At 39.0% G+C, this 13,576-nt stretch overlaps 1 protein-coding gene across 2 annotated transcripts in view; it reads right to left on the reverse strand.

Annotated features, from left to right (window-relative positions):
• LOC128623000 (NACHT, LRR and PYD domains-containing protein 12-like) overlaps positions 1–8,768 on the reverse strand; it is a 140,970-nt gene extending 132,202 nt beyond the window's left edge. The window contains exons 1-2 of one of the 2 annotated variants that reach the window (XM_053649826.1): positions 8,596–8,768; positions 1,594–1,728 (exon numbers count right to left, since the gene is read on the reverse strand). In XM_053649826.1, the coding sequence (XP_053505801.1) occupies positions 1,594–1,646 (53 nt within the window). In that variant the 5' untranslated portion in view covers positions 1,647–1,728; positions 8,596–8,768. The remainder of the gene's footprint in view (positions 1–1,593; positions 1,729–8,595) is intronic. The other variant, XM_053649825.1, reaches the window with a different exon arrangement.
• Between the last annotated feature and the right edge of the window lie 4,808 nt (positions 8,769–13,576).

Consider the following 13,576-nt stretch of genomic DNA (forward strand, 5'->3'; position numbering starts at 1 on the left):
CATGTATGTGTAGCATGCTAGTGGTCTCATTCCCATGTTCTGTTCTCGAGTAATGCCTAGACTATAGTCCCATTTTTAGTCCAGTTAATCTTATTCAGTATAGACCGCGCTCCCTGTGTTTGGTTTGTTTGTTTGTGTGTTTATTAATAAAGACCGTGCTCCTGCGCTTACTTCCTGACTCCAAAGCCCTGTGTGTTGTTACAGTAACACTCTGTAGCCTACAACAAAAAAGTGCATTGACAAGAGTGCAAAAAAGTGGATGGACCCACAACAAATGAATAATTGTCCTAGACATATGCCTACTTCTTTAACGGCCATTCTTACATCTTTCTCTGACACTTTAAAATGCTTCCACACTGCCGACATGTTTGCTGCAATTAAAGCTTTGCACGTCTCAGTCTGGTTGCTAGGCTATTCCGTCACGTCATCAAACACGTCATTGTTCGGTCAAATTGATTCTGCCTTTTCACTTTATTTGCTATCACTTTTTTTTTTGCTATTTTCGGCCGAATAATTTCGGTTGGCAAACATTCGGTGCATCCCTAATTTTTCTAGTACTCAGAATTCAGCTAGAAAAAATTACAGTAGTAAAATGTAAACAACACAAAATTTGCACTTGTCAAATTCTGACACCTTCACACATTGGCATTCGCTAGGTGTATGGGGAATGGTGGTATTGGAAAAATATTTGAGACTTGGCAGATCATACCGTGCATCTAAAGTGTGCATCAGTCTCTTAAATCCCACGTTGTCCACAGCTTTGAACAGTACCATATTCTTGGCTAGATAGAATGTGACACCTCAGACACCTCTTTCCATCATTTGCTGCTTTTATCGTATTTTTCAACTGCTCTAATGCGTCGGTCAGTGCTAACTGTTTATGTTTCGTGATGAGTGGGGTTGCTGTACCGGCCTGAGTGAAACACTTGTGGCATGTCCCCTTCGGAGGCTTCCTCTTAAGGTGGTTGAAAAGATTTGTCGTATTACAGAAGTGCTGACCGTTGCCCGACAAACTTTACAGATAACTTTGGTTTGAGAAATCTCTGACTGTGCATAGCCAAACCATTGCCACATTACTGATGTCGAGTCGTTTTTTTCGCACCAGCTCCTCATTCGCCTGCTGCTAGCTCATGTTGAATTGTTTTTCAAATACGTCTCGCATGAAAGACGCATGATAGAGACACGTGATATAATTTAGGCAATCAGCACAGCCATCTAGTAGGTATTCATTCTGCTGTAGTTTTAACATTATTATGAGGACATAAAAGGTCACAATCTCTACAATTCGCTTGAAAAGTAGATTGTGGACATCTTCAAGATCGATCACGATACAAAATCATCAGATCGCCCACCCCAAATTCAACAGTTTGAATGCACACCTTCCAGGCAATCAGAATCCAGTATTCAGACAGACCATGGTATCTATCCATCCATCTTCTACCGCTTACTCCTTTTCAGGGTCACAGGGAACCTGGAGCCTATCCCAGGGAGCATCGGGCACAAGGCGGGGTACACCCTGGACAGGGTGCCAATCCAGACCATGGTATAAATATGAATATTTAATGACTAGAATACAATGACATGGTAGGTTACCTGGTTTTTGAGTGTGGGGAAACATTATCTGTGTCCAGATCAGGAGTCTCCATCTTTGAAAATTAGTAAAGTTTGCACAAACACACAGCGGAGTCCTGAAGAGTCTGATCTCTTCTGCTGGAATGGAGCACACTCCTAAAAAAACACAAAAACAAATGTTCAGTTAAACTTTTTGTGTAATTTTTAATTCTGGTGAGCCTAAAAACTTTTTTGACAGGTGCATTAAAATCACAAGCTCCTTACTCATATATCTGAACTGTCTGGTTACGTTACGATGAAGATGGTATGTGCATTCATACAGTTACAGTTAAAATTACTGGCACCCTTTTAGTCAATACTTTGTGCTACCTCCCTTTGCCAGGATAACAGCTCTGAGTCTTCTCCTATAATGCCTGATGAGGTTGGAGAATACATGGAAAGGGATCTGAGACCGTTCCTCCATACAGAATCTCTCCAGATCCTTCACATTTCAAGGTCCACGCTGGTGGAGTCTCCTCTTCAGTTCAGCCCACAGGTTTTATATGGGTTTCAGGTCAGGGGACTGTGATGGTCATGGCAGGACCTTGATATTGTCATCAGTAAACCATTTTTGTGTTGATTTTAATGTATGTTTTAGATTATTGTCCTTCTGGAAGATCCAACCGCGGCTTATTTTAATCTTTCTGGCAGAGGCAGTCAGGTTTTCATTTAATATCTGTTGATATTTGATAGAGACCATGATGACATGTATCCTAACAAAGTGTCCAGGTCCTCTGGCAGAAAAACAGCCCCAAAACATTAAAGATCCAACATCATATTTAACCGTGGGCATGAGGTACTCTCTGTGTGTGCCAAAACCACCTCTGGTGTTTATTGCCAAAAAGCTCTATTTTGGTTTCATCTGACCATAGAACCTGATCCCATTTGAAGTTCCAGTAGTGTCTGGCAAACTGGAGACTCTTGAGTTTGTTTTTGGATGAGAGTAGAGGCTTTTTTCTTCAAACGCTTCCAAACAACTTGTGGTGATGTAGGTGACTTCAGATTCTAGTTTTGGAGATTTTTTGACCCCAGGATACAACTAACTTCTGCAATTCTCCAGCTGTGATCCTTGGAGATTTTTTAGCCACTCAAACCATCATCTTTACAGTGCGTTGAGACGATATAGACACGTCCTCTTCCAGGTCGATTCATAACATTTCAACCTGGTGGAAATGGGCATTTTCAATGCTTGTGCTATTTTCTTATAGCCACTTCCCATTTTGTTAAGCTCTCCCTGTTCAGCCGAAGATGTTGGCCTGCATCCCGGTGCGGCCAAGAGCTTCGCTTTTCTTCCCTGCTCCGTCTCGGGCACCACTACGCCAGGCTTGGCTTCAGACGTTGCCCCACCTGCATTCCCGCTCAGCTGTGGACATTTTGGCCAGGACCGCCAGGGGAGGGAATGTTGTCTGGCGCTACAGGAGTAATGCCTTTGGGGGGGGGAGTTCCGTGATGTAATATCAGAGAAGGAACTCTGGACTACAGTTCCCAGCAGCCACTGCACCTCACTGCATCATGGTCACATGACCACCTGCACCTGTATCATGTCATGTTAACAAGCACCTGTGTATATAGTCAAACATCTTGTCTTACGTTCATCTTTTTTTTTTTTTTTGCTGTTGCTGTGTTTATGGTCTTTGATTTTTGTTTATTCTTACTCTTAGTGTCTTGCCACAAGGTCATAGTGTCTTTTCATATTTTGTTTTTGTCTTTATTAAAACTTATAATATGCACTTGCATCCGTCTCCAACTCCAATCGTGACAAAAAGAGTAATCCAAAAAAGAGGACAGGGTCTCTAACACAGAATACCCATCACAGAATTGATTCTCTGAACTTAAATGCATGTTAACATTGGCAAGACTTTGCAAAGTCTATTTGAGGAATCATGTGTTTATCGACAGCTGCAAGAAATCAATTTTGAAAGGTTGGTTTGAATCATTTTTCTCTCATCAGGTTGCCTTTCTTATTTTTGGACATGCTCTTGCTGGAACGGGCTACATCCAAGTCTTATAAGGCCAAATCATGTAAAATTCAGAATTGGACAGTTGTTGTTAGCTTTGTTTTGGATCTGGATAATTAATTGCGTGTTTAGTATGTGTTATGTGTAAATCCCCATCCCCCCCACCCCCAAGGCTTTTTTTTTGGGGGGGGGGGGGGGTGTTGCTATTTGTTTTATTTTTTATGGGGGAAAATGTTATTCACAAAAAAGAAATTGTGCACTTAATCCTTTTAACGGTGTACAATTAAAAACCTGTGCAAAAAATAGTTTTATGGTAATTCTTACTTACTGGATCACATACAACAGAATTTCAAATTCACCCTTTAGGTTTGGAGTGATGGACATCTACCAGTCCGTACAGGATTTTGCGGAATATGTTTTGTGACTGTTGTAGCCAAAAAGATTTAGCTGCGGGTTTTTTCAAAGTTTGCGGTGCAATTTGCGAAGTTTTGTGTGTTTTTGCAGAAAACTTCTTGAATTGGAATCAAAATTGCAATTCTACAAAATTTCGCAGTGATGTTTGTTGGTAAATAAGACCTTTTTAGCTCTACCCATGTTGGATGCATGTGAATCGAAGTGGGTTTTGGCTGAATGAGCAATGTGATGATGTCATATGACTCACCTTGGCCCGGAACTGCAGAAAATCTGGGGTGATTTAGGAAAAATTGCAAATGATTGCGACATTTCCTTGATTTAGCATTAATCTCTGCGACGGCAAAATCTTGGATGGACTGATCTACTGCCTGGAGGAGTTTCCCATTTAACGTAGCAACAGAACTGTGTATTAAGCAAAACGGATCAGTAGTATGGCTTTACTTTTGCATATACAAATTTAATTAATTTTGATTATAAACTTTCTAAGTGCAAACATTTTTTAGGTATTTAGTCTCTCACACCCCCACAGACAGGACGAGATCATGGCCATCACCTTCTGTAGAAAACAAACTAATAACCACAGCCAAATGAGAATATACTACATATCCTTTACACATAGTTGGATTTTATTCTACACATTTTAATCAAAAATCTCACAAAAGCTTCAACTGCTCAGTTGGTGAGCTTGCCTAATTTGTTGCTCTTTCATTTACAACCCCAATTCTGACATGTATTTAAACAAACAAACAAAAAAAACTTACAAAGAGAAGGTATTTGATGTGTTACCTAATCAACTGCATCCTTTTTTGAAGATGCATGCAACATGTTCAAAAAAGTTGGGACAGCTGTGAACGAGTGAACGATTTCGGACACAGATACTGTAATTATAAACACGTTAAAGCGCACCTATTATGGTTTTTCCAAATATTACATTTCATGTAGCGTGTTATAAAGCTGTTTGAGAACGTAAAAACGTTTTCAAAGTTTCAAAAATCAAAGCACACGACGAATGGAGATATTGACTCTCAAAGAAAGAACCAATTCTGAACACCTGAAACGAGTCATTAGTAATTCTAGATTTACTTACTGTACTAACCTACATAGTTTGGTAACAAAAAACCCACCTCTGGTCCTCACTGGCTGCTCACAAACAGCTTTGATCCACCCTCAAACACTACAGTCGAGGTTGCGTCCTGAAAGAGTGAGGTTCATGTCTAGATGTTTTCTGTGCCACAAAAGCAAAACCACTTTGTATGGACTCCAAAAGGATGATGATGTAAAGCGTCAGTGGTTGGAATTCATTCTAAAACGATACCAGCTACTTTCGTTGTGTTCAAGTCATTTCACTGATGACAGCTTCTCAAATCTAGCTGAAGTCAACTTGGGATTTGCTAAATGATTATTTATTAAATATGGGGCCATACCCACTTTATTTGGATCATCTTGTGCCTCTGGATCACAACCTGTAAGTATTAATTATTTTAATTATTAATGGATTGCAATTATTTATGTATATATGTTCCAAATGTGTGGTTTTGTGTTGTATATGTGTACAGCCAGTGCACAGCTGTTAGCTGGGGAACAAAAAGGTAATGCTGAAATTTAAATTATGAGCAAATTAAAGTGTTTTTTGACCTTGGATGCACGTAAATCTATTGTATGAGACCTTAAAAACAAAATTAGGCAGGTTTAAACCTCATGCTCTTTAAACTCTTTTATACTACAGTCCTGTAGGTGGCGTTAATGCACCTTTCAGCTTGATATCAACTGCCTTTATCGAAAGAGGAAGAGATTCATCATATGAATGGGTAAAGTGAGTTAGTAAAAATAAAACAATTAGCATTGTAGGCTGGTTTATTACTGTATGTTACCGTGCTGCCAAACTGTAATGTATATTTAAAAGAAAACACAGCTGTTGGATAATTAACGTTTTTTATTTGTTGTTTATTTCTCTCTCCAGAAACTGGTATTATTAATTAAATGTATTAATGTAATGAGATCAGAAGTGTGTGTTTATAGAGTAATTTACAATGGCTTTGGACACATCCCAGCCAATCAGAATCAAGGATCAGAAGTATCTGTTTTAAAATAAAAGATAAATGTTATTTTGATTGAATGAAATTGTTGATAAATCCCCTCCTAATGTAAAACTCCTGCTGATGTAGTGGACGTGTGTGAGTTGGCTTAACTGCACCTCCTACACTCCAAGACCCTTCTTTCCTAGAAGACCGTAAACACTCTGCCATATGGGATTTACTCTCTCTCTTTCTGTATATTCTCTCTCTTTCTGTATATTATCTCTTTTTCTGTATATTTGAGAGTGTCAGATACACAGCACAGAATGAGTTCTCTGTCTCTCTCTCACACAAACGCTATCCTCAGAACTTATCACTAACTCAGCATTATATAAAAACACATCCTTTGGAATCAGATTATATAACGTGTAATATAATAGTGTTTATACAAATACTATGTTTTAAATGTCAAAAATAATATAATTTGCAATTATACTATACTATAAATCACATGCTTGGGTTTATAAAATGGATTTTACACAATACATTGTTGTATTCACTTGAGAGAATTTTCCCCTCCATAAAGAAACTGCTGTAGATGATAAAGCTCTCCCATCCTCTCTGTACTAGTCACAAAACTAAAGATATCTTTCTTAAAACACTATTGTGCATCACAACGGAGTCTCTGAATGTAGAAAATGTGCTTTAAACAACTTTGAAACCATTTAATTCGAAGAGCACAGAAAAATACCTACATATCCCCAGAGCTTCTAACTGATGCTTCACCATAAATATGACTAATAAATTAAGCTCCGCCTCCATGAGCTCACAGCTGTGTTATGATTGGCCAGGACTGAGTTCTATTAGAGCCTGGCTCCTTTACTTTTTCTGAGTATTAGTGATGGGAAGTTTGGATCATTTTAACGACTCAGATGTTTGAATCTCGTTCAGCAAAATGAATGACTCTTTTTCCGAGTCATTTTGTTCATTTCAGCGGAATATCATTAATGTTACATGTAAATTCCCCAACACATCTAGTACTTACGCAAACGTTGATCACATTTGAAATAAAAATTAATCTATAGGCTAATGCAGCCATGGCCGAATTATGAAAAAAATAAATGATTAATTAATAGTTTATCTGGGTCTTCAGTCTGTTAGTTCACCTCACTTCATCCGAATCATTCTTTATTTTGTCACATCACATTTGTCACGTCTGTTCCTGGAAACAGAAATTATTATTTCACCTCTTGTGTAGGGCTGCACGATTATTGTTGATCGAGTTATAAGTGTGTATTGAGTTAGAAGAATTCTGTCTTATTAAACAGTAGGCCTAAGTGTTTTCTGTGTCAATCCGTACCTCTGCACAGCAGGCATAATCTAAAACTATGAAACACTTTCTAACAAGTGGTATTCTAAGTGTGTACATTAAGTGCTTTGTGTTTGTCTAAAGCAGCTTCACTCTATGACAGTAAATTAAGAACCTTGTGTTTGTCTAAAGCAGCTTCACTTTGTGGCAATAAAAAATCAATTAGACACATTCCACAACTGGGTTTCTAAACAAAGCCCTCTAAGCTTGCAAATCAGTGTCAAAAGAAAAGATAAGAATTCCAGGAGGAAAAATACCCAGATGAGACTATAGGGTAAATTATGTGACAAAGTAAAAAACCCTGGTCTGGTAAAACTTTTAAAGAAAATACAACTGACTACGCATGCGCCACAAATATAAGGTATCATATGGACATGAATAATTAGTTAAGGCAATGGAGATTGGTTTGTTTCTAGAACGAAAAGGTGAATGCCCCACCTATGGATAATTTTACTGCTTCAGAGAGGTATATAAAGACATGTTTGTATATGTACAATTCAGACCCTCTGCAGACTGTCTCACTTTATTGTTTCAATAAAGTTGTTACTTTTTGACATCTACAAACCATCTGTCTCTGAAGTTTTTTGACTTAGGCTAGAAAGATTGTTTTCCACTACACTTCCTCTACAGAACCCATGGGGATGTTACAGCGCATGCGCATTCAATAATGAATGAATCACTCTCTGACTCAACTCGTTGTTCCCGAGTCATATTAAAGATTCGTTCAAAATGACCGACACGTTCATGAACACGTGACTATTGTGTATCGGATTTTTTTTTTCTGAATCGCTCGGTGTTAGTTTTTAATTTGAAGCTGCCTGAATTTTTGAAAGCTTGAATTTGCACATTTTCCCCCAAGCATTACAAATTGAGGTTCAGGTTCTGCTGACTCTGATTTCACTCCACACAACACCTGTTTACAGCCTTTAAACACACCATGACTTCTGCCTCCAGACCGCTAAATGTGACCAAATATATTTTAAAAACACATGATGTTTGTTCCACACTGATAAATCTATATTCCCCAAACATTCTGAATGTTTAATTCATGAGAAATTGAAGAGAGGAAGTTTTTATAGGAAGGACTATATAGTACATACGTCATAAACACCTGTTTACAGGTAAGGTCACACCTGCACCTCACACGCTGCAGATTTCCTACAGCTGTTTTTACAATATATCATCATTCTTCTTATATAAAGTCGTTCATAATAAATAAACAACTCACCTTTAGTCAATAGTCCTCGTTGTGTGACAGTAATATTACCGTTTCTGCCTTAAAGTCCAAAAAAAAAAAGTTTCCAACCGCTCCACAAAATGGAGTCTGAGGGAGAAACGCTTTCACTGTAGGAAGGAGGATTCATTACAGGTGATGAATCGTTCGGGAATGAGTCGACTCTTTGAGCCGGATCTTTAGGTAAACGGTGGCAGCGGACTCGCAGACTCGTGTATATATACAAAGCTGTAATATAATACACTACTTAATATGAATTAATAACATTCAATAATTTAAGAAATCTTACTTTAATCTTCAGAATTTAATCAGTTAATGTTAATTAGAGTAATGTGTTTTCTGTTTATGAAACCAGTTACTGTGAAACAACTTGTTGAAATGGAGAGAATAAAGCTTTTATTGGCATTTCCTTCAGAATTGTGGAATTAATTATTATTAATTTAAAAGAAGGCATAAAAAGCAGAACTATCAGTATTGGTATCGGCCGATATCACTCTGAATTAATCGGTTATCGGTATCAACTGAGAAATTTAGTATCGTGCATCTCATATAATATATATATATATATATATATATATATATATATATATATATATATATATATACATACACACACACACACACACACAGTATCTCACAGAAGTGAGTACGCCCCTCACATTTTTGTAAATATTTGATTATATCTTTTAATGTGACAACACTGAAGAAATGACACTTTGCTACAATGTAAAGTAGGGAGTGTACAGCTTGTGTAACAGTGTAAATTTGCTGTCCCCTCAAAATAACTCAACACACAGCCATTAATGTCTAAACCGCTAGCAACAAAAGTGAGTACACCCCTAAGTGAAAATGTCCAGATTGAGCCCAAAGTGTCAATATTTTGTGTGGCCACCATTATTTTCCAGCCCTTTCCATTATTTTAACCCTCTTGGGCATGGAGTTCACTAGAGCTTCACAGGTTGCCACTGGAGTCCTCTTCCACTCCTCCATAACGACATCACGGAGCTAGTGGATGTTAGAGACCTTGTGCTCCTCCACCTTCCGTTTGAGGATGCCCCACAGATGCTCAATAGGGTTTAGTCCATCACCTTCACCCTCAGCTTCTTTAGCAAGGCAGTGGTCGTCTTGGAGGTGTGTTTGGGGTCGTTATCATGCTGGAATACTGCCCTGTGGCCCAGTCTCCGAAGGGAGGGGATCATGCTCTGCTTCAGTATGTCACAGTACATGTTGGCATTCATGGTTCCCTCAATGAACTGTAGCTCCCCAGTGCCGGCAGCACTCATGCAGCCCCAGACCATGGCACTCCCACCACCATGCTTGACTGTAGGCAAGACACACTTGTCTTTGTACTCATCACCTGGTTGCCGCCACACACGCTTGACACCATCTGAACCAAATAAGTTTATCTTGGTCTCATCAGACCACAGGAGTTCCAGTAATCCATGTCCTTAGTCTGCTTGTCTTCAGCAAACTGTTTGTGGGCTTTCTTGTGCATCATCTCTAGAAGAGGCTTCCTTCTGGGACGACAGCCGTACAGATCAATTTGATGCAGTGTGCGGCGTATGGTCTGAGCACTGACAGGCTGACCCCCCCACCCCTTCAACCTCTGCAGCAATGCTGGCAGCACTCATACGTCTATTTCCCAAAGGCATGCTCTGGATATGACGCTGAGCACATGCACTCAACTTCTTTGGTCGACCATGGCGAGGCCTGTTCTGAGTGGAACCTGTCCTGTTAAACTGCTGTATGGTCTTGGCCACTGTGCTGCAGCTCAGTGTCAGGGTCTTCAGGCTATGCAGTCTGTTAGTTCACCTCACCTCCTGATCAAGGTCATAATCATAAACGAAAACGAATGAAATAACGAAAACTAGGTGTGAAAAAACATTGTTATTAACTGAAATCAAAATAAAAACGAGGCATTACAAAAAACAATAACTAACTAAAACTGTATTGTCTGTTTGCAAAAGTAACTAAAATAAAATACAATTATAGAGTAAATGTCCTTAGTTTTCGCCTTTGTCAGTGTCTTTCATAGAGCAAATATCTTTCAGAGTTGACATTTCCGACTGGGAACCTGGAAATTATGACATTCCATGTTAAATTGAACACAGCATAGTCCATGCTCCTCACCTGGCATCATGGCAGTACCGAAAGTCAGAAGAAAGTGGCAGAGTCCTATTTAGGATTACTTTGAATAAGACTGTGTGTCAGATAAAAGCAAGTGCCTTGCAGTGGAAGGTGGTGAAATATGTGGACAATTTATTAAAGGGAAAAATCACACGAATTTGAAAGTACATTTGAGAAGCGCGCACAAGGAGGCTAACCTAGCAGACATTAATAAGGTAAAGGAGAATGCCACGCCCCCCTCCCCCGAAACAGAAGATAACCCCGGTACAGGGCTAGGCAGCATGACGGAGACAACCGTAGGACCGAGTACACTACAGCAGTGCTTTCACCGGAGAACCGGTAGCTGCTGGTTAGTAAATATGCAGGAACACCACAAGCGGGAGGAAGCGCTGGTTAATATGTTTATTGATACTGGGATGTCTACACAACTGTGTGAGTCGATTGCCTTCAAAACGTTCTCCACTTTACTCGAACCATAGTTCAAAACACCTGGAGCTGCAAGAGTCAACAGCCTTATTGGGGCTAAGATGGATACGGCAAAGCAGAAATGAAAAGAGATCATTAAGGATACGAGGAAGAGAAGAAGAGAGGATTAACAGCATCTTTCATGGGTGTGTCAGCTTATTTGTGCCCATATGTACATTTTATGTAGCCTACTCGTGTTCTTGTTGCATAGATATTTCTAAAATTGTATGATGTTTTTGTTGATCTTTTAATACACAATACGTTTTCTGGCCTTGACAAATAACCCATATTACAAAAGACTAAAACTAATAAAAACTAAACTAAAACTAAGCATTTTCAAAAAATGGAAACTAAACTACACCAGCAAACCCGCTTTAAAAACTAATTAAAACTAAACTTAATTTGAAAACAAAGTCAAAACTAAATAAAAACTAATGAAAAATGCAAAACTATAATAACCTTGGTCCAGAGTTAGTTCCCTGATACATGACACCTGCGTTGTGTTATCAGTGAAGAAAAGAAAGTAGAAGACCAGAAACCAGCGTAGGCAACTGTATGGGGGACCCCATCCTGTGAGGGTCCCCGAGGGCTGATCATTTAAATAATTTTCATCTTAAAATAATGTGCAGCAACATTTCAGCAATCCCCTTTAAGGTTGAAATCCCAATCACATTTGAAGATTCATTTATGCTCCTGCACCACCCCATCACACTCAAATCACACAAGCTTCAATTCTCGAAAAATGAATCTGAAAAATGAACATGTCTGGCAGTCAGAAGCTCAAGGGAACACACTTGAGGAAAAGAGGAAACAGGACAGTGGTAAGGGATGGAGATAATGACGAATGAATTAAGGATAATTAAAGACAAACAAACCTGCATCAAGTTCATTTTCATTTCACCTTATTATGAGATAAATTACTGGTAGTACTTAGCTAGGGTTAGCATGTTTTGAGCAGTGTTAGCAGTTCTGAATATGGGCTGAAATGCAATAAGTACCATGAATGATGCGTACAACACCGCCACCACTTGGCAAGTACTGGTACTGTGTCTCTTGCTCACGTGAAATCACTACTTCACGTTAGTTAATATGTTCGTTAAAACCAGGGGAACAACCATCTCAACAAGTTTTTCTATGTTCTTATGATTGTTTTCAATAAAGTCTTCGAAACACACATCTACTGCGATTCCTCAACAGCAGTAAAATGTAACAACAATATCTCTGGGTAACTTAAAGACATAATAACAACCAAATCTGTCAGAAGGGCCCCATGCATTTATTGTGCCTGGGCATCCACATAATCTAGGTTTGCCTCGTACGGAAACACTCTGACATACAGGATTTATTCTTTCTCTTTCTGTATATAAAATGAGAGTGGCAAATACACAGCATAGAAAGAATTCTCTGTCTCTGTATGTCTCTCTCTTTCACTCTCTCTCTCTCTCACACACACACACACACACACACACACACACACACACACACACCACTATCCTCAGAACTTCTACCATGAACTCAGCATTATATAAAAACACATCCTTTGGAATCAGATTATATAACATGTAATATAATAGTCCATCCATCCATCCATCTTCTATACCGCATATCCTTTTCAGGGTCACGGGGAAATCTGGAGCCTATCCCAGGAAGCATGGGGCACAAGGCGGGGTACACCCTGGACAGGGTTAATATAATAATGTTTATACAAATACTATGTTTTCACCATTTCACACACAACCCATAACTTCCGGTTCCAACTGAGAGAAATGTGATGGAATATATTTAAAAACACATGATGTTTGTTCCACACTGATAAAATGATATTCCCCAAACCTTCTGAATGTTTAATTCAGGAGAAACTGAAGAGAGGAAGTTGAAAGTCCTGAACCTCACGCGCTGCAGATTTCCTACAGCTGATTTTACACGAGTTTTATTTACAATATATCCTCATTCTTCTTATATAAAGTCATTTATAATAAAGAAATCACTCACCTTTAGTCAACAGCCCTTGTTGTGTGAGATTAATATCATCGTTTCTACCTTTTTCCAAAGTCTCCACAAAATGTAGTCGAGTCTGAGGGAGAAACACTTTCACTTTAGGAAGGAGGATTCATTACAGGTGATGAGTCGTTCAGGAATGAGTCGACCCTTTGAGCCGGATCTTTAGGTGAACTTTTCCTGTTTTGCGCAATGATGTTTAATGTAACAAGTAACATGTTAGTATCATGATTTCCTCGTATCCAGGTTTTGGCATTAAAAATGAGGTCATCCCTTGATTTGATATGCAGCAGTGTTTTCTATGAGTGGAGGATGAACTTCAAACCTCAATATCCCAGTTGTGTGGTGTGTATCCCTGGGCCCAGCTCAGTTTTTTTTGCTGTCT

Source organism: Ictalurus furcatus, chromosome 19 (genome assembly GCF_023375685.1).
Source record: "Ictalurus furcatus strain D&B chromosome 19, Billie_1.0, whole genome shotgun sequence".
Classification (NCBI taxonomy): Eukaryota; Metazoa; Chordata; class Actinopteri; order Siluriformes; family Ictaluridae; genus Ictalurus; species Ictalurus furcatus.